Below are 21,691 nucleotides of genomic sequence, written 5' to 3'. Positions count from 1 at the left end.
TGGTGTGACCAACACATTCTTCTCAGGGTGGGTGACGTGTGCCGAGTGAAAGGGAACACCCATGGTATCCGAATTTTCACCCAAGCCACTAGCATGTTCAGTTTGGATACGTGCTGGTGAGATCTGTGTGTGGATCTACAGGGTGGAGAAGGGCAGAGCACCAAAACCAACCAAACCGCAGCCCGAAGCTGTTAAAGCTCTTTACTCAACACGGATGGAAGTCTCCCAGACCTTGCCATCCACTCCTGCAAGGCTGGGAGAGAGTGTGTGTGGGTGGATGTGTGTGCGATGACACACCCAATCTAACCACTTCCTGGCCATGCATAGCTGGTGGTAGCCACAGCAGGCTAGAAGGGACCATCCTCGAGTTAAACATAATGCAGAGTCGGAGCAGTGAAATACAGGACATTCCATCCCCACCTCCATAATAATAACCGCACCAGGCCCGGGCTCCCACTGCATGCCTGGGTGGCTTCAGCTGAAACAGCAGAGCCCGACGAGGACGGAGACGGAGCAGAGAGCAGAGACACACTGTTGGCCTCGTGGATCAGAGAGCAGGGATGTAGAAAGCAGATGTCTTCTCTGCTCCCACTGAGAGCATCGAGCAGGGGATCGACAGGCCGGCTGCAGAATGGATTTCTGGACAAATGCCGCATGAGCGTGAAATCGCTCGCTCAGGTTCTTTTTCTCCTTCCACCCTCTGACTATATTAGCCTGTCAATTTGTGATACCCACACAGCAGAATGATTCACCACCACCGGACCTCAGAGGACGCGGAGTCGGCACACAGCAAGACAGGCTGTCAGGATTTCTCTTGATAATTCTGAGTCAGTTGAATTATATTTGCAGGGAAACAATATCCTGTGAAGGATATGATATGTCAAAACGTCTACGCCGGATGCCTGGCACGTTTTAATCTGTTATTTACATGACTGATTGCCATAATTAGACACACAGTCCACAGACATCCCCAAAAGTCTTAATCTGCAGTTTCTAGAGTAATAATAGCAGTCGTTTAGCCATACAAAATCATGCTCTTGGCATTTGCCTCCAGGCACATAAACCCTTCACACCGGACAAAAAAACCTCCTAACACCCACTATCAGGCTTTTAGGCCGCCGGCTTGGAAATACTTTGCCATCCATCCTTGCTTGAGCAGCCAGTGCCGTCGGTGCTGAATTTGAAAGAGAGACTGGAGTAAAAGATATTAAAGAAGCAACCACCGTTGCCCTGTTACTGTCCAGCCCTTGCCAGCCGCCTGATCAGAACTGCACATGTGCAACTCTCAACAAAGATGAGTCAGAAGTGAGATTTCTCACTTCTTAGCAGCTACCATCATCAAATACTATTAGTGATAAAGACATCTGAAGATGTATTTATTTTGATGAGGTACAATGTTTTTCTGCGGCATTTGTGATGATGCCGCAAACTCACCCCCTGGCAATGGAAAAGGAGTTATTTGCCTATATTGTAGTGGGTTTGAAAAACCTGCACATTCACACTTATTTCAATAATCATAATAATGATCAACTTTATTCATAGCACCTTGCTTAACAAGGTAACACGCGCTTAAGAAGAAGAATAAAGCTAGACAATGTGGATTTTGGTGTAAAAGTGGTAATAGTGCATATTTATTTGGTAATAGTGCTTTTTTCACCCCAATCAAAGGATACTGAAAGCGACCCTTGAACACCAAACACACATATTATTAAATTCAAAATTCTTGGCCACCTGCCGAATTCATCCTCCAAACAAACAGTTGGCAGCACATCACCACAGTAACAGTTAACTGCTGCTAACTGTACCTAACAGGCTAGCTGGTTAGCATGCTAACTTCAATAGATATCTCTGCAACACAATACATAGACATCTTGGACATAACATTATAGTATCGTAATCTTAATCCTAATTTTTTAATGTTTTCGACTAAAACTGCACCTTTAACCGGGTGAAATAGACACAATTCATTGCTGTGAATGTGGCCAAATGGAGCATGTGAGGAGAGTCCTAACCTGTATCTTTTTTCTGCTGGATACACGTTTTCATGACCCACGGGAGTGTGCAAAACAAAATCATACTCACTTTTGGTTCAGTCCAACCAAGGAGTCATTTTTCCACCAGCTCATTCTCTGATAACATGTCATTGACCGACAGAAATTCCAGGCAAGCCACCTTAACATGCACACATTTACGTAAGAGGCTCAAATGTTGGCACGAATGAACACACACACACACACACACACACACACACACACACACACACACACACACACACACCATGATATCCCTTGGCACAGTGAAAATGGGGTGCTTTCACACCGAGGGTAGCCTGCTTCATTGAAATGCCACAGACTGGTTCCACGGTGGCATTGAGAGAGTTCTAACACACAGAGCCGGAGGAGAGACCCAGTCTCTGAAAAAGGATCATTAGCATTGGCAACAAAGGCAGAGACACAAATTAATCTTGTATGAGAACCAGCTGAGGACAGATTACAGAGTTAAGGAAGCAGTGATTGTTGCTGTTGTGAAAGGAAAGGAAGTCTTTACCCTGATAAATAAGTAACACAGAGAACAAACAGGGGAAGGTAATAGGAGTTCAGGGTGGGTTAAGGATAAAGGTGATGGTCCAGCAAATGCCTGCTCAGACCCTTTTTATCCCCTTTGTGTTTGTCTTTCTCCACAAAGTGCAGGTAAAGAACAGTCTTTCCCCTTCCACTCCTTATCAAACCCTCACCTGAACCCGAAGAACAAATAAATACATACATGAATACGAATGTGTGCCTCTTTTCATCTCGCTTATCAAAATGCCTCAGGGATAAATTGCAACTAACATTTATATTCATTTTCAATTAATCTGACAATTATTCTCTTGATTAATAAATCAATCGCTTGGTCTGTTAAATGTCAGAAAATAGTGAAAAGTATCCTTCTCACTTTCCCAAAGTCCAAGGCCGCGTCTCTAAATGCTTTGTTTTTTCCATTCAAAGCCCAAAGAAAAGAAGGAAATCGCCATATTTGAGAGGCAGAAAACAGCATTTTCAGCCAATTTCAAATGAAAAAATTACTGTAAAAGAGACCTACCATGCTTTAACAGGTTTTTGTGCATAAAATGTCTCAAAAGTTAAAAAGCCCAAAAGGAAAACACTGCTCCTGAAGTGACTGAAATTCCCTACATCCGCACTTTCTTTTTCCACACTTCACCACGATTAAAGCCTATTCGCAGCAGAGGAGCCGACTGGAGACACGGTGAGCGGTGCCGTCTCAGGCGTGTGTAAGCTGACCAATCAGAGCATATCGGGTGGTCGGGGGGCGGGCCTTAGAGAAACCGAAGCTAAACCTATTCTCAAAAACAAAATGATGAACTTGAAATAAGCACAACATGTCTCTTTTAACGATTAATCTCTGATAAAAAAAAAAAGTTGGCGATTACTCTTCTGTCGACTCACTGATTGAGTGGACTTGCAGCTCTGCTTACACTCTTCCTAATCTCTGTAGACAAACACCGACTCACACCATCCCAAAATAAACCCGGAGAGGCATGAGATCATTTAATTCCCTCGGAGTAAAAAGCTGAGCAGACTTGTAGAAGTGTTGTGTGTCAGATATGAACCTGCGCCCGCTCCGACACAGGATCAGGCCAATGCTGACTGCAGATCAATACGACGGAGTGGGACTGGCTCCACCGGGGGGGTTAGCGGTCTTTTCCTGTGACATGAATTATAAACAACCAGTACACGTAAGCTGACAATGTGTATGCCTGCACACACAAGAGCGCAGAGGCAAGAAAGATTCAGAGAGGGAAGGAGAGAGACGGGATCAATACCCTATCTTTTCCATTTGCTGTATTGCACCATTAACATTCCTTAAGTATCCTCTTACCACTGAGAACCCCCCCCCCACTCCACCTCTCTCTCTCTCTCCCACCCTCTTCCACACACACATCCCTCGATTCTACGTCTGTCCAGAATTACCAAACATTTCTCTGATCTTCCAAAACTGCGTACATCTAAAAGCGTGGGTTTAGTTTTAATCTAACAGATGCAAACACGCCTAATGCGGGAGAATGTTTCAGACTGAATAACAAATACCATCATCAGCGCTCCACACGCAACTGTGTGTGTGTGTGTGTGAGAGAGAGAGGGAGAAAGAGAAAGGAAGAGGAGGGAGATCAAAACAGTATTAAAAGCGGTCCGTGAGTAGTAATAATGAGAGTTTGGATTGGAAGCCGCTCCTGTGCCTGTCTGCGCCGCCGACAAACGGTGGCTAATATGAAGCAGATGTCTACACGGGGGCTTTGTACAGAGGAAGAGGAAAACATGCATGAAGAGTACCAGTTGTAATCCAGTGACAAACAGCTGAGAGGGATACACAGACTACATCTCTGACCCAGTTCCCAACTTTTGGTTGAAGCCTCCCTCTGTTTTTTTTTTCCCCCCCCTGACTGTTTCTCTGAAGGTGTCCGTCCACACACGCTTCGTTAAGAACTAAAGCACGAAGGCAAACAAGTTATGGGGTTGCAATTTCCGATTAATCTGCTGACTGTTTTCGTGATTACTCGATGAATCATTTGAAAACCGTGACACACGTTCACATCACAGTTTCCCACAGTGACGTCCTCCTCTGTTTGCTTCGGTCCATAACCTCAAAGTCTCTTCACTAACCCTAACCCCAAGCATCTTTTTCTGCAGTACATTTTCATACTGCTGCATATCAGATACTAACCTCCTACTACTATACTTTATCGACAAACTGCCACGTTGGTCTGGCTCTGTTCGCAAATTAGTGTTTCGCCCGCCGTGTACTATTCTACATTTGATGTATGTCAGACGAGCTGACAGCCAAGGCAGTATTCAGTATCCAAGAGGACGTCTGTGCACTGAAACAGTAACACTTCACCAGGAATTCAATTATTAGAAACTACTCCGAGCGTCTTCTATCTGCATTATAATCTCAAAAACCAACCTTTCCGCCAATACTGGCCGATAGTATTGGCCAGTTGTTGTATCACTCGGGCTCCGGTAGATTTCATCTGTTGCAGTTACGAAACTGCAAACACACTGACATTCATTATCACTGCAACAGTATCAACATCTCAAAATTATTGATCTGATCACTGAAATAGATGGTATTTAATTTTCTTTAGATCGACAGATCATTGCAGCTTTACATACAAGTGAGCCGAGACGTTGAACTCCATGCGTCTCACAGCCCCTAACTGGCCCATCAGAGATATATCGGTATCGGCGTATCGGAGACTTTCTTGGGAGAGATTTTAATGCTGTTAAAGAAGCTAGGGATCATTTATAATTCTTCAATTGCCAGTGAACATTATTACCTCAGAGCTCTGACATCATTTGACAATAAAGATTATTTTTAAACTGTAGGATATCCCGCCTCCTTTGTACATATTTCTCTTTGACAGCAACATTTGAAGGATCACTGCAAGAAAAAAAAACCAATGTGTTTATGTAGCTGATTTATGCAAATCTGACTTGTTCTTTTGCTGTTGTTTTTTTTGTTTGTTTTCTGGCTCCCCAATATCTTTATTGGTATCGGTTGGGCTGCTGTGGGGTTACAGAGGAACACTTTTTGGTGTGGTGCAATGTTATTCAAGGGAAGTGTTTGAGAAAAGTTGAATACCAAGGGAGGAAGACACCTTTGGAACACTTTTACATGGAAGTAAAATCATTATTAAGCTCACGATGAACCATTAAAGCGAATGTCGTGCAAAAAAAAACAAACAAACACCTGAAACATCACAGAACAGCAACTAAACAAGAATATTGAAACAGTGTCACGGGACACGGAACACAACTTTACTCTCAACTGAGCACCACAGACTCACTTCCAGGTCTCGATAGGAATATTATTGGGGGGTTTTTTGTTGTTTTTGTTGTTGTTGCTGTTGGGAGTCGGGTAAAATGCAAAGTAGCTTGAAAATGCGGCAATTAACAGCTTTAATTTGAGGACCTGAACGCAACAAGCTCGGCTCCCCAGTGCAATGTAATTAAAACGCCGCACAAAGCGAAGTGCGCTCTCAGATGCCTCCAGAACGAGATTAAACGTGTGCCAAATAAGTTAGTCTGCAGAGGGAGACAGATCAGTCAAAGTTATAAACAGAGATTCCCCCACAGCGTGTGTTTGTGTGTGTGTGTGTGTGTGTGTGTGTGTGTGTGTGTGTGTGTGTGTGTGTGTGGTGAGACGGTGGTGATAACTGGCGGACAATCTGACTCTACCTGTGATGTGTCCAGGAAAACGCTCTTTCTGAACTTCCCTCGCCGTATCTCCATTTCAAGGGCAGAGCCGCGGGCGACCGTGGCTCTCGCTGTTTGATTCCGGCAAAACATCGTCTCCGCTTTGCTGGCAACTTCACAGAAAGTCCTGTGCAGACCGTATAAGATGAAGTTGGAAAAAAACAAAAAAAACGAGAGGAATCGCTTCGAAAAGTGGCAACAACGCCGCCCCGCCGGGGGGGAGAGAGAAGCTCCCGGGAGGGTTCAGGCAGAAAACCCCGAGTCAAACACCGCCGTGTCTTCTGATGCGGGAGCAGAGAGCGAAGCCGGTCCAGAGGCAGATTGAACGCGAGTCTTCCCTCACAGCCGACTTTTCACTTCTCCCCAAACACGGTGACACGGTGACACCCCATGTGCTGCAGCCGAGATCTGTCCTGTCCTGTCCTGCCCTGCCCTGCCCTGCGCCCGGAGACCTCTGCCGGCGACGAGTGTCCTCAACTCCACCGAGATTTACTATGGCAGTATCTCAACTGCCTGTTTTCTTTAGGCCTGTTTGTGCAAGTCATCCAGCAAAACCACATGTGCGCACCACACCAGTCCGTGCAGGCCGAGTGATTTCATCCTGGCGTACAACTTTCAAAATAGACCAGGTCTGTCCTTAAAGGTGCACTGTGTAGTTTTTGGGGAAGAAAGAGAGAGATCTTCATTGGCTGATTTTTAATGACTAAACAAACTATTTGTCATGGCTGAATGAACAAACTCACCATAAAGGACTACACAATTTCATACAGTTTATTGTATATGTGGCGGACCCTGCCACCTGTCTAGCTTCAAACAGTGTTCTGGGGACCTTACTTACCTCTGAGAACAGCTTGTTTATGCAGCTATGGCGAAAAATATTTTTGGGTCTCGTTAATACTGTAGATATTAAAGTTCTGAGTTTAGATTTCTTCTCCAAATAACACAGTGCCCCTTTAAAGCCTACATGTAGAATTAATATAAACTGTGCTGCTTTTTTGGTATTTCATCTTTTAAGTTGTTAACTTTCTGGGCGTTTTTTGTTCTGATGTTCATTTCGTCTCAACATATCCACGGCAACTTAAAACTGTTGGAAAAAGTCCCTCCACAACAAGTGACTCTGTAAAGTTCGTCTCACGTGATCCAAGTCTCTGGAAGCCCTGGGATCCCAAATAGTTATTAAAAGGAGTTATTTTTCCACACTTGACACTGAACGCGTGAATTACTTGACTGACTACATATTTAACAGCTACTTATTAACTGTATCAGAATCCTCTCAGCTGAATCTTACCTTCCAAATCCTGGTCATTTCACGCCAATTTGGGATATTGGAGCTTCCAGAGACTTGCATGGAGCAAAATTTTTTATTTTTTTTCCCCCACTTGTTTTTTATGTTTTAAAACCAGTCCCCATATACTTCTGTTGTCTACAAAATTGCTGCAACTCTGTCCTGCTGCGAAGCTCCAGAAGTGACTTGTGGACTGTAAAACTTCATTCTATTTCCATCAGCACGGGAGCGAGCGGACAATGACTTTGTATATCACGCTCAAATTTGTTGCGGTGTATATGAGCTATAATTTATGCATGAAAGGAACTTTACAAATCAAAAGCTATCATCTAGGGTGACACACAGGCAGCCTGTATTCAAATGGATGAAGTGCTGTACCACTCCATAAAACTAAAATAACTAGATCTGACGCCAGATCTTATAGGGTCCAGATTGTTCTTCTTCCCCATCTAGATCAACACTGCTGAGTTGGGAAGCTTGAGGTGTTTACCAGGTTACATATAGGTAGTTTACATGTTTCAGTAAATACTTTTCTAGTCTCTGAGAATCCCAATTTCCTCAATACCTGTACTGCAGCCTACACCGAGGGCTTTAAATTTGGGCGTATGGGCTTTTGCCTCCATGGCGGAACATTTTATTTACGAGCATCTGCAACTGAGCATGAAGATCCAGCAGGAATGTGGATCACAGTCTGTGCTGGCACCGGGACTTTACTGAACCTGCTGTGAGTGGAATTCTGAGAGGTCAGAAAGTCATCGAGGATCAGTCTCACCGAGGCCGCGCAGAGGGTGACAAAGGTCTGCTGGGAAGTCGTGGGCCTCATGACAAGAGGTGATTCTGCTAATACGGTCGCATAAAAAGAGTCACATTGTAAATACTGATAGTATTGTTGATTATTCAATGATTTTCATATTTAATTTCAATCTCGTTTTATCTAACAATCCTCGCTGACTTAAAGAGCTGCTTTAATCTCCTTTTCGAGTGTGTTCATTGTGATGCACTAACACACCAAGTGAAAAATATTTAGCAGTAAACAGGATTCTGAGAAGAAGGCACATTTTATCCACAAGCAGGGACCCGCATCCAACTCGTGACCCCGTGGAACCGATCGTAGGTGTGTGTGTGTGTTTGGCGGTTTATTCCGTGTCAAGTAAGCGCTTTAGCATGTCCCCACACACAGCCTTAGACTTACTGATACTTTCTAGCAGACTGTTCCACTTGTTCTAACACTTGCCTTTACCTACTTAACATTTCTATCCACACTACTGAGGATTATTTATCAAAAACTCACATTGTGTTCACCCAGGTAAATTCTTCCGCAGTGCATTTTACTGTAAAGGTGATAATATGGCGGGCATCTTCACATTGAAAGTTCGACATCGCATAAAAACTGTCCATCAACCTTCACCCTGTGTGAGCACCAAGCATCGCTGAGTCCGGATGTCCCATTTGCCATTGAAGGCATCAGCTTGATCTGGCATGTTGTGGCGGAGACAGGTCTCTGTAAAGATGTAAACACATCAGCTCCTGATTTAATTATCCATATGATGATATTTGATTTTGTCTCCAAGTCTGGCTATTTATGAAGTGCTTCTGAGAAGCCTTCAAAATATTGAAATATAAATTATGCCTCCTGATAATATCTTAAGGCCACATTGCTTGGCCTTAGCTTGTACATCTTGCCTGAAATGCGTCAATGTCAGAAGTCTTTCTTCCCTTACTTTCACTTTCCAGTGGGCAGTTCAGTGTTGATATTACAAGAACTAGAACTCCAGTGTTCAACAAAGCTCTGTTTATCCATTTTCTGCACATTCAGGCACTGTGTAACCCAGACCATGACCCGCTGTATCACCTGAGACTATGCCAACACTGTGAGCCGTTAAAAAAAAGAGAGGAATCAGAAGGCACCTAAAAGCCAGGAATATGTTTAAAATCCTTTCATGTTGGCAGGCTGAAATTCAGCGCACTAAGATAAAGTTGACATCATAGAGTTTATGGAACTGGAAACCATTGTTCACTGTGATATTGCCACTGTTTTCAACACAACCGCTTTGATTTACATCGGGTAGGCAATTAACTCTGAGGACCCGCTTGCCAGAGTCATGGTGCCATGCTATGATGGTGAGCATGTTTTGATTTTTGTCTGAAGCGTAAACAGCCTTTATACAGGAATCTGTATCTGTTGTCTGTCTGCCAATCACACACACCTAAATTTAGTTTCTTTGGAGGCACATGTTTGTCTTTTTTGGAACAGAACAAATATAAATAGTGTTGCATTTCCCACGCTGCGTTTCAGCCGGATTACTTGACAGCTTGGCGCTTACTGTGAAACAAAGTCTCACATGCGCTTTAATCCAGCGATTTAGCGCAGACCAAACTCTTACCCATTATGCTCAACAGTCCAAATGTATCTTTTCCCATCAAAAAAAAACTATATACACACACACTCACCTCTGTTGGGGTTAAAACATAATCTTCAACATACAGCGATGACTGGAGTTCTTCAGTGAGGTGCTCGGTCTCTATGGAGAAAGGGGTAAGGTTCTCGCGCAGCCCCCGTTTCTCTAATCTCCCCCCAAGTGTCTTATTTAAAAGCAGGATGTTTGTTGATGTCGGGTGCTTGAGTAAATAGCTGAAGGCGCTCTAACTCATGCAGCAATGTGATCTCACTTGGATGCCTGTCTGTTCCCTAGAAGGGACTATGTGAAATGCAGATTATGTTTACATGCCTCATGCCGCTCTGGTCAGTAGGGGGTAGACAGTCACAGAGGGGAACAGTGCTTTCCCAAGCTAGGTCTGACCCCCTTTTAACTCCTCACTGGGCTCCACCGAGCCCTTTGGGCAGCTCAGTTTGCTGCAGAGTCAGACAAGCAATGGGCTTATGCGCAGGCTTTGCCGTGGCAGATTTTAAACCCATCTGTGGGGGAAAGATAGGTTTGGTTTATCGCCCCTCGTTTATATTGCATATTCTATTTGTAAATCCCACAAACTACATTTTCCCCTGATGCCGTCACTCTCTTCTCCCCTGCTTTCTCTCCTTTGCCCACACAGACGGGCTGAAAAACAAAAGTGACTGCTACAGTGAGAATCAAATACGGCAGTCAACACTGGCACACAGTCACAGTGGGCTATAAAATGCCGACCACAGTCAGTACACAAACAAAGGGGCCGCTCTTCACACAGAAAGCAACGGCCGTGCAGCAGCTGGAGGAAGATCACATGGTGAAAAAAAACAGGAGACAATCATGCTGTTACAATCGTACCACAAAATCGTATTCTGTTTCTGTTTTCTCTCTCTCTCTCGCTCTCCTCCGCTCCCTCACACACACTCACACACAGTCGATGATCAATTGGCCACCAGTTAAGAACCGGAGGAGTGGGTGTAAGCAGGCAGCAAACCACCAGAACTATGGGAAATCAGTTTGGCTTCCTTTTCATGGAACGAAAGCACTACAGGCTGAGCAGCATGATTGTGGCTTTTTGCACTGTAATTACATGTGTTTTTCTATATTCTAAATATACACTGGCATACAGTACTTGAAACTGGTGCTCTGCTTCTCTCTACTGTTCTAAGGTTATTAAACCTCAGACATTCCAGGATCAGTTTAAGGACAACAAAATTAATGAAACGACCAGGGTAATGGACCTCGGGGTCTAACTCCACACAAGCACACCATGTACGACTTAAATTATCTGCATTTACGGTTTGCAAGTTCAAGCCGGTAAAGTGCAGAAGATGTTTAGAGAAAATACCGTGGAGAAATCTTAATGCCTTCACAACTTTGTTTGAGAATCCATCTGCATCTGCACAAGTGACCCAATATGTCATACTGTCTGCTCTTGAAACCTTGTTTACTATCATCCAGAAATATGCACCGATCTGATGCAAGTTGAAAAACATTATGATGGATGCGGTCCTATATTGGGCCGGTGTACGAGGGAACACCTCAGGGAAAACAGAGAGCTCGAATGCAAGGCATACACTGGAACGATTCTCTGAATTAACTGTGTGGAAAGCACCAGAGGGGCTTAAGCAGGACTCAAGTCTGGCTTGCAATCAAATTGTGAGCATGCCAAGAGACACAAGTGTATAGCAGACACACAATTAGAAGTGGGGAGTGTTTCTGTCTCTGTATGGCTGTGATTCTGTACAGGTTTATACCCCACGCTATTTTGTATTCATGCCACATTTTCCTATAATGGGAATACATTAGACTAGTCTGACTTCTGCTGGACAATACTCGCCATTACAACCACACGTGATCGAGTGTCACATATACATTATCTAACGAACAAGTAATATAAATAAGCAAAGAAATAATTCTAATGAGTAATGAATGTATGGTGTCGGTAATAACACACATCTGTACAATAAATTTCCATTTTACAACGTGAGACAGAAAACAATGAGCGAGTTATCATCTGTGCTCTGATACCATTTATTTCACCTATTTACAAAGAATACAAAACTCTCCTCCTTGAACTCATGTGGCATGTACACTTCATTCATAACATTTCTGTTTGAGACAGGGAGGACACGCATCAGGCACAACAGGGAGGATGGCTGCTGCTCCAGGTGATGCCCCGGGTCACAGAAACTATGAAATCTTGACTTGATCGGTTCATTTGTGGTGCAGTTTCGTCCAATTAGCAGCTTCTTTGCGTCCTTGTTTTAACCCCTGTAAAAAGAATATGGTGTTTAAAAATCAAGGACTCCCACCTATTATGAAGCTGGAGGCATTTGATGAAAAGGCTCTCTCGCTGAGAAGCATGGCAGCGAAAATTAAGCAACTTAACCAAAAAGGCAAAACAGGGTCCACATTACCATATAGTACGCCCACTGCTCTTCGTTAATGCAAGAGACTGTGAATAAAAGCTGGAAATCCACAAAGCTTCAGTTAGCTTCTGTGCACATACCAAGTAGTATCCTGTGTGGTATCCACTCATGTACCAGGAGATGAGCACGCTGCCCAAGGCCTCATCATCCACCATGTCAGGGCTCATTGGTGGAGGTGGAGGGATCATCTGAGGCAGACACAACAGAAAGACAGAGTGTGATCACAATGCAAATGGTGAAAGCATTGTTGGGCCAAAACAGAAACTTCTACTGGCGGGCCAAAAGCAAACACCTAATATATTGTATTGCCATGATGCAAGATGAAACAAGGATCCCAATGTCCCTTAACTGACTGAGTTCCTGCAGAAAGTGTCACTCTGCCTGCTGTGCTCCGACTATCAAACATAATCAATACTTTGAGATACCTAAAGATCTGACAGATATCTAAAGATAATTTGGACCTCACAAAAAGAAATGATGCAGCATTAACAGAGATGCATATTATGATTGATTAAAAAATTGTTATTTTTATCTCTAGAAACCTCGGGCCAAATTGAATGTTATGGTGGGCCTACTCTGGCCAGCCCTGCAATAAAGGAAAGAATCTCTGCTTGGAATGTCTCAATTTTGACAAAATTGGAATTTCAATCAAAAGCATGACTCTGTCTGATGATTTCCCCCCACTGCTTTTTCCTTTTCATTCTGGGTAATGTTAGATTTATTTTAGGGCTGGGTGATACCACCTAAAAATTGGATCTCCAATTTTTTCTCACCAAACTTGATTTACGGTTTTAATCGATTTTTTTTTTCCTTCTCAAAAACAAACTTAAAATGACAAAGATTATTAAAAGCATTGCATTTATTTTAAACAAATTTGCCCTGCCATTGTAAACAGTGCACCTTCGAACTCACTTGAAAAAATAAATAATAGTGCATCTTTTTGAACAGACTGTGTCCCTTTTTGATAAAATGCTTTTGTAAACATACATTTAACATGTCAGATTGCTTGCTATTATTAAACACAGATCAGTTTCCATATTGGTATTGATAAAGTGTGAACATAACTTTCATTAAATACTTTATTTTGCAAAAGGTGCCTTTTGATTATAAAAAGTATTTTATATCCCTGAAGATATGTAAACTAAATTAAATATCTGCATTGCATTGCAAAGTAAACATCACATGTTGGTAGATGTACAGAACATGAGGTGTGTGCTTGCTGTCATTTTTTACAAATTTCTGGCCATGAAGACGAGCCCGTCTCCTGCCTCTGGTTTGAGGCACCGTTGTGGCTTTGTGGCACAAACCTGGGGTCGAACATTTTCAGCATGTGGATGAACCTCCGGCTTTTCCACTGTATGTACGGGCACCATATCTTTAGCGATATGCAACGTGACTGCGTCCGTAACAGCTGTCCACCGGGACCCTTTCTTGTCATACGGGACACAATGATTAAATGATTCTGCTAATGTTGGCTGCTTTTTAGCGGGTATTTGTGGGCTGCCACGCTCCTGTGCGTCTCATAGTGAACAACAAGTGTCCCACTGTGATGCATGCGTCTGTTTGAGATGCTGAAATAAATGGGTCGGTCCGCTGCCTTTAGTTGCAACAGCCTTTGAACAGACTTTGTAGCGGACCGTGGTTTGTTCGGGGTCCAACGCCACAAAACCAAGCTGTTAACAAGACAGTGCCTTTTTATGAACAAACTCTTGGCTTGCTTCCATGTTGTTGTGTTTGTTTCTCTGTGGACAGTAAATGCAGGGGGAAGGCGGAGCCCACTATGAACAACCGGAGCCCATGCGGAGTGGTGGCGGAGCAAGTTAAAGAGAAACTCGATTAAATTTTTTTTAAATCGCCCTAAACCACAAACTCGAATTAATTGATTGGGGGGGAACCTGAACTGAACTTATCATATTTTCAGAGATTCTGTATGGATTTCTTTGGGAAGTGGGTTTACTTGGAACAAAAATTGAGAAACTGAAGTTTGCAACACACTACATTTTTATGTTTCACTGTGTGTTGTTGAGTCCCTAAAGGGTGGTATTTTTTTTGTTGAACTCAGAATTTGCTATTTCTGGTGAATATTATTTGAACCTACTTAACAGGAACCTGCAAAAATCCAACAGGATAAAGTCCAGCTGTTGTGGCTTTGTAAAGAATATCTGTCTAAAAATCCAGATAACATAGTCTACCCATAGCAGAGCCGTCACAACTGAAAATAACTGTTTTATTGTGACACCCCTGGACCTCTATGTAAAACAATACAGTTGTTTTGATCGATCACCTTTAACCTGTGTGCTGGGTTACTGAATGGTTTGATGAGTATGAAAATGATGTTAATCATGCACTGTGGCCTTCAGAGTCACCAGACTCTTCCTCTCCATTAAACACATATGGGGATTCTGGACCTACATGTTTGACAGCGCTCAATCACCATCATCAAAGCACCAAACAAGGAAATGTCTTTTGGAAGAACGGGATTGCGTTTGTCCAATTAAGTTCCAGAAACTTTAACAATCAATGCCAAAGAGCTTTGAAGCCGCTCTGGCAGCACATAGTGGTCCATCATCTCATCAAGATGATTTGCTGTAAATTGCAAAGCTTTCTGCAATAAACAGTACCTGCTGTAGTGTTTACATTTGCAATTAGTGTAAAGATTATATGCAACTCACTGGTGGACCAAAAGGCATCATGGGAGGCCAGGAAGGAGGCACCGGCCCATGACCACCTGATCGTCTGCCTCCCCCCTGGGAGAGAACACAAAAGAAAAAAAGGGGTTAAAAACAAAACACTATGATCTCAGTATCACCAAACAGTACCCCAGATCATTTTGCTTCCATTCCTCTCTTTTATGACTTTGTGCAGAGTTTAAATCTATTCACATTAACGGCAACGCAATTTATTATAATCCAGTGCAATTGCCCAAAGATAAATGTCTTTAGTCTAATTTTATTGTTCATTGTACAAATTTCATTATTTTATTAAATCTCCTGCAGTAACGAGCTAACCCTCAGCGAATTTAAATAAAACTAAATAGATTAAATCGTTTTAATCTCAATTTTAACATTTTAATCTCAAACACTAATATCCATGAAGACAGTCTATTACCACTTCATTATGCTTGCTGACTAATGAGGAAAGGAACTGGGTAATTCTTCTTACCTGTCTGAACGAGTGCATGGGCGGTGGGCCTGGAGGAAACCCGGGGAAACCAGGACCCCACACTGGAGGAGGTTCTCTGTGGCCTCTGGACTTTGGGGGTTTACTGTGGGGATGCTGTTTGTGTTGGTTTGGTGTAGTTGACCTGTCACTCTCCTCTGTTGATGACTCAACCTCCTTTACCTTAATTGCAAAGACAAATTGGTTTAGTAGTTTTCTTGTTTTGGAACCAATGAAAAAGGTACAAAAGAAAAAACTGGAAAAATTGTCAAATTAATTTAATTTATCCACTTGAGATTCAAGTGCTTTAATAAATGCAACTTAATCCCTGGATTGATTACACTGTGGGATAGCAGTTTTTCCCCCCTTTCCCTGCAATCTAGCAGTAATCATCTGATAAAGATCAAGTCCTTTAATTTACATTTTTCTTACTTTGCCTCAAGTGACCTCAGCTGTGAGTAATTTTCTGCTATTTGTTCGGTCTTTAGTGTGCCAGACAAAAGGCAACTTGGCTATTTAGTCTCATTTCTCATTTGTGGTGTTCGGCTGTGCATACTTGTGGAGTAGAGACAAACTAGTGAGACCTTTATCAGAGGATCACGCTGCCTTGCTTGACTAGAGGTTATAAAAATATTACCAGGTTTGAGTTGGCTCACTGCCAGAGGGATAGTTTGAAATGAAGTAAAAAAAAAAGGCTTTGCAGATGGTAAATGACAAAGTGTAAATCGTGAGTGTTGTGAAATTAGTTTATTTCTACTGAAAATGTAAATGTTCAGTCTAGAAATAAGCTATTTTCTTTGCCTCTGACTGAGTGACGACAAAACATTTCACACCTCTAAAAGCGAAAGATTTCAGTCATGCTATTTGTACATGACACAATATCTTGTGAATCTGACATGAGGGAATAATATAAATGCACCACCAAACAAAACAGATTCAAGAAATGCGATGTGCACCACCATTAACCTGGTAGGAAGGTAAAAACATGTACAGTCTAATAAAACACAGATCATACTGTATTTCATAACAATTTGCCAAGCAGAATTAAAAGTTTTTTTCCTTTACCTTAATATTTTTTTCCTCATCACCCTCAGAAATCTCTGAAAGCAAGTCTTCAAGGTTCTGCTCGTCCTCGTTGCCGTAACCGGTGAAAACGACTATACAAGTGCCCCTGTTCTTGTCTATGGAGGAGATGGTAGCTGCGTACAGCTGGCCGTCCTCTGACCAGTATGCACTGCAGGAGTCCCCAACCTGCCACTGTGTCACAACATAAATTGTAATTAAAATGAAAGCGTAACCATACTGTCTTGGTTGTATCCTGATCTAAAGTAAATAAAATACAGAATAATAAAAGGTGGGTGAAACACTGATTTGGATCATTGAAATATGTGGTGACTATGTGGTTAAACGATATCAGTTGAGAATATCATACAGAAATAGAAGCTTGGGGTTAATATAATTAAATGCATTTCGAGAAAAGTTTACACTTTAAATGCACTGGTGAAATCTTAGTCGATCTATTCTATATGCTGCTTCCACTACATTGGTTAAATCACAAGTGTTTTAGAACCATGTTTCAGAGATCACTGCAAAAAAAGTATATGTTTCGGCAGATATTGAATTCCTTCTTCCCAATATCGGTGTTGGCACTGCCCCCACCAAAAGAGTACCGGTTAGTTTGTTTTTTTTCCAGCCAAAACCAATAATTACCTGCTTCTCACGGCCGATACTGTTAATAATTTCACATTTTTGAATTTTAAAAACAAGTTCATTACCTTTGATTTATGCACCCCTAAGGGGAAGAAAAGGCTTAGATATAGCGGGCAAAGATGGATGACTTTTTATTCATAGCTCTAAAAAAAAAAAAAAAACTTACACACCTCTTTATCTGGTGGTGCATTGGTTCTTTTCCTGCTCTGGTTCTTTTTGTTGTTCTTCCGTTTTTTTCCTGGTTGGTTTTTCTTAGAGGGTTGCGGCTCATCTTCACCCTTTAGGGCAGTCTGGAACACAAACCAACAACAGAAACATAAGTGACAAATTCTAAGAGCTGTAATGTAGGCAACTGGACGTGGTTCAGATTCTTGGAGATGTTTCACCTCTCATCCAAGAGGCTTCTTCAGTTCTAACCGGAGAGGCGTTGCAGGCTTTTAAGCTCTGCGTGGAAGTGTCCCTACAGAATTGTTAAGGACACGAGTGAGCTCTGAATTTCAGGGTAGTTAGGGCTACTTGTGGGTGACTGACCCAACCAGCCTTTAAGTGGGTTGCTAGGGCTAGGTGAGCCGGGTGTGAATGGGTCGGGAGGGAACTCAGTACTGCATTGTAAGCGGGGGATAAATAATGTCGTAGGCCACCTCCTTTCGTTCAAAGACAGTGATTCCAGTGTGATACGGACGGATTCTTTTAGAGTCTTGACCTGAGGAGTTAAGAGTCAGAGTCAAGACTCTGCTGTCCACTTACATCTGAACGAGAAACATCATTCCTTTGAGGACAACAATGCAAACATCTTGGCCAGAGAAGACAGATGGTTTGAAAGAGGAGTAAATGATGGGAGGTGCAATGTCTTCAAGGAACAGAAAGTCCGGTTGCCTATGACACAGCGCTTAGAATTGCCAAGACCTGGATGACTTAGAACCCTCATCAACATAAGTGGCAAAGACAAACATAATCGTTTCACATGCACATGCACATACACATACACTGCAGGGCACCTATTTTACCTTGAATGATGCAACTGCCTTGTCATAAGCCTTTATCAATGCCGTGTCATCCCATATATCCGAATCATCACTCTGAAAAAGAAAGCAAAACATTTAGAGCATTTTTTTCCCCCCTCCAATGCAAAGCAACACCGATAAGATGCAAAGGGATAGACGACTCTTTGTCATCTGGTTTATTTATTTTGATGATAGTGCAGCTATGTTCTGCAGTTCACCTGACTTGTTTATCTTTGCGTCCTGCACCGTCGAGAGGATGCTACAGGAAGTTACAAGTGCAACATCTGTGTGCAGCTTAAGCTAATAGGCCTGATATATTATCCGAGACGTCATATTAGTTTACAGTATCTCGACTAACGAAACGCGAGAGCTACACTCTGCACTTCTGATTTTATTTGCCCACTTCAATTCCCCTTTGTTGCCCCCCAACTTAACCGAACTCGACAATGGTTTGTAGCTTAGCATCCTAGCGCAGCATCTCGGCCAAACTCACACCGGCTAACAAAAAGTCCCCACACGTATTGTCCTCTTACGCTCATTAGAGCGTCTCCACTAACCTGGCCAGTTCCTCGTGCAAACAACACGTCGTCGCACCCATTCGCCATGTGAAGACTCGTAGATTTCACTGCTAACGGCTAACTGCTAAACAACTAACGAACAACGTGCGTCGGAAGTGGTGACGCGCTATTGCCATGTTGACGTATATATCTTGCGACGCAGTGGTTGGCTTGGTAACGGCGGTGCCCTTTAGCCGTCGACTTCTCCAGGTGCCGAACACAGAGCAGATAACTGTGTGGGCCTGTTATTATCATCGAAATTTCCATTATTTTCTTCAACGGGAAAGCTCTGGGGGCCACAGGCTTTGCTGTGAGAGTCAGCGAAGATGATTGATTCCTCTCTAAGCTCCTCGGGTGCAAAAGTTGTCGTCGCTACATGCGGCGATGAGAATCACCCACCAGAAAACATCACTGACGGGTGAGTGTTGGCTTTAATGTGTTATGAAAAAACGCCAAATGAAAGTTAATGACAGGTGTTGACTTTATTCAGTGCTAATGAAGCCCAAACCCAAACCAACTGTTTGTCCCCTTCGTTCAGAAACACCAAAACATTTTGGATGTCCACCGGGATGTTTCCTCAAGAGTTCATCATTCGCTTTGCTGAACCCACCAAGATTTCTGCTGTGACAGTGGACAGCTGCAATGGTACGGAGGCAGTAATGGTGTCATATGTTGTGCTTAACTGTCAAAGAAATTGTTTGAGAAATCAAGCAAAGACTTATTAGAATTATTGACTTCGTCACTGCTTCTGTCCATGTTAAATTTCACATTATTTACAGCTGATCATAATTAGATTAAATCCAAAGGATGTATCTTTATATTTCCCTAATTTCTTTAATGGGCAGAATCTGTGGACAGAATACACGCAAATTACAGCCAAGCATATGTCCATGTTTGATCAGCTATCAGCTCACCGCCATTGTTTTCTGCCATGCCTTTTGCTGTAGAATGAAATCACGTGCATGCAAGGTCTATACTGCAACTTATTGTATTAGTATTTAGTTTTCTTAGATTTAGCCCTTAATCCTTATTTTGTTGAAGTGCAGACACCTATATATTATTATGCATTTGTATCAATATATCACTCAAACTCTCTTTTCTTCTTACTTTTCTTTATTGGACAAAATCTGACTATGTGGTAATTTGAAGCAAAAAAAAAAAAAACATGATTAGAATTAATATACTTCAACAAGCCTGAGAGACGATTGCCATGCTACCAGCACTGACGCTGTGCTCTGATCTGAAACCCAAACATCAGCATGCGGATATGCTAACGATGATATTGCCACCATGCTGAAGTATAATGTTTACCATGTTCACTATCTTAGTTTAGCATGTTGGCGTAAAATCACATGTTGATTATCAATGAGCACAAAGCACATCGGATTCTGATGGGAATACTCTGCTCATAAACCAGATCATGGGTACAAATTGGAATTTTGACCTGATGGTGGTGCTGGATGGAAAGTGAGGAGATAATTAAAGTTTATCCTGAGAGGGGCTTGACTATGTGTAGCAATCCATTCAACAGCTGTTGAGACATTTCACTCAAAACAACAAATGTTATCCACATGGTGGATCCACAGGTTAAGAATCATCATCAGGGGACAATGAATGTCTTTACAAAATGTCATAGCAATTCATCCAGTAGTTGTTAGAGATGCTTAAGTTTGGACCAACACAGTACGTGACAGCATGCTCCTCTAAAGTTCGCTTGCAATCTGTCAGTAAACACCTAGAAGGAGAGCAGCATGGCGCACGCTGTTGTCGCACTCGTGACATCAAAATAATGCAGCTGGGTAGAGCTGTGCAGCGTAGCCCCAAGGTTTTCTACTGTTTCAGGGGGAAATTGTAATTTGCAATACATGTTCTACAAGGGAACCAAGATGAGCTTTAACAAAACAAATGTCATCAGAGTTATGGAATAATAAATCATCCGTCTTTGCTTACTACATATAAGCTGTCTTGCCCTCGGGTGTGCATAAACTGCAGGTTAGGAACTTCTTTTCAGAATAGAAAAATTTCAAATGATCGGTTATCTTCAAGGTGTCAGTCATGACAAGCAGGTAATTATTGTGTTTCTTGGTGTCGGCTGAAACAAAAAATCCATTCCCGATGCGTCCCCTATATGTACATTTATAGATATCTGGTTGTGTTTTTTTTCTTTTGCAGTCAAGCATCTAAAGATAGAAAAGAACACCTCGCAAAATGCTTCTCAGTTTGAGCCTGTTACAGAGAAAGGTAAGGGGCCATCCACCTGCAGTGTATGTTTGCACATTTGTTTTTAATGCCACCGAATTTAAATAGGAATAAACAAGCTGATTGTTTTTGCAGAATTTGAACACACAGAGGGACACCTTCAGTCAAATGCTATTTCAGTAAGTCAGAATGAAAGTGTAATGATGTAAAACAAAATGAAGAAATATAATTAACAGATAAAACAAAACATCTCTTAATTTTTTTCTTACAGCTAAACGGAAGCAGTGCGACCCACCTTCGTTTTATCATCACCTCAGGATATGACCACTTTGTCTCAGTGCACAGAGTCAGTGTGCAAAACTGACATGATTTTTAGTTGTGAATTAAACGCTTGTGGAATATTTTTGTATAAAAATGGCTTTGTGGCATTATTATTGGTACTTACTGGTCCATTTGAGTAGATCTCATTATATGCTTAGCCTGTCCTGATAACACATGCACACTGACGTCCTCTCCCTCGTGGCAGACAGCTGTAACAGTAACCAGGGGTCTAATACGCATAATGAATGAATGTGTGAGTCACATTGATTCTGAGAAATGAATTAATTTATGTCAAAACAAAAATTAATTGTATCATCTTAATCTTATCAGTGCAGACAAAGCATAAGACTGAAAGGTGCTTTTTA

General features: G+C 42.2%; 3 protein-coding genes across 5 annotated transcripts in view; 1 reads left to right on the top strand and 2 right to left on the bottom strand.

Annotated features, from left to right (window-relative positions):
- The window catches only part of rtkna (rhotekin a), a 71,082-nt gene extending 64,241 nt beyond the window's left edge, over positions 1 to 6,841 (bottom strand). The window contains exon 1 of one of the 3 annotated variants that reach the window (XM_030416203.1): positions 6,237 to 6,841. In XM_030416203.1, coding sequence (XP_030272063.1) covers positions 6,237 to 6,347 — 111 coding nt within the window. In that variant the 5' untranslated portion in view covers positions 6,348 to 6,841. The remainder of the gene's footprint in view (positions 1 to 6,236) is intronic. The other 2 variants (XM_030416202.1, XM_030416206.1) reach the window with 2 other exon arrangements.
- Positions 6,842 to 11,954: 5,113 nt separating this feature from the next.
- smn1 (survival of motor neuron 1, telomeric) lies at positions 11,955 to 18,943 on the bottom strand. The gene is made up of 8 exons (XM_030418337.1): positions 18,807 to 18,943; positions 18,253 to 18,324; positions 17,416 to 17,535; positions 16,601 to 16,792; positions 15,539 to 15,718; positions 15,049 to 15,123; positions 12,457 to 12,564; positions 11,955 to 12,218 (listed from the first exon to the last, which is right to left on the bottom strand). The coding sequence occupies exons 1-8, from the start codon at positions 18,852 to 18,854 to the stop codon at positions 12,162 to 12,164; spliced, it is 852 nt and encodes a 283-aa protein (XP_030274197.1). The 5' UTR covers positions 18,855 to 18,943; the 3' UTR covers positions 11,955 to 12,161.
- Positions 18,937 to 21,420, top strand: hspb11 (heat shock protein, alpha-crystallin-related, b11). Its single transcript, XM_030418338.1, has 5 exons — positions 18,937 to 19,224; positions 19,345 to 19,451; positions 20,979 to 21,047; positions 21,141 to 21,184; positions 21,277 to 21,420. Exons 1-5 carry the CDS (start codon positions 19,133 to 19,135, stop codon positions 21,367 to 21,369), a joined length of 405 nt encoding a protein of 134 aa, XP_030274198.1. The 5' UTR covers positions 18,937 to 19,132; the 3' UTR covers positions 21,370 to 21,420.
- Positions 21,421 to 21,691: the final 271 nt, after the last annotated feature.

Source organism: Sparus aurata, chromosome 5, assembly GCF_900880675.1.
Source record: "Sparus aurata chromosome 5, fSpaAur1.1, whole genome shotgun sequence".
Taxonomy (NCBI): domain Eukaryota; kingdom Metazoa; phylum Chordata; class Actinopteri; order Spariformes; family Sparidae; genus Sparus; species Sparus aurata.
Note: the sequence above shows the minus strand (reverse complement) of the source record. Positions and strands in the feature narration are given on the sequence as shown.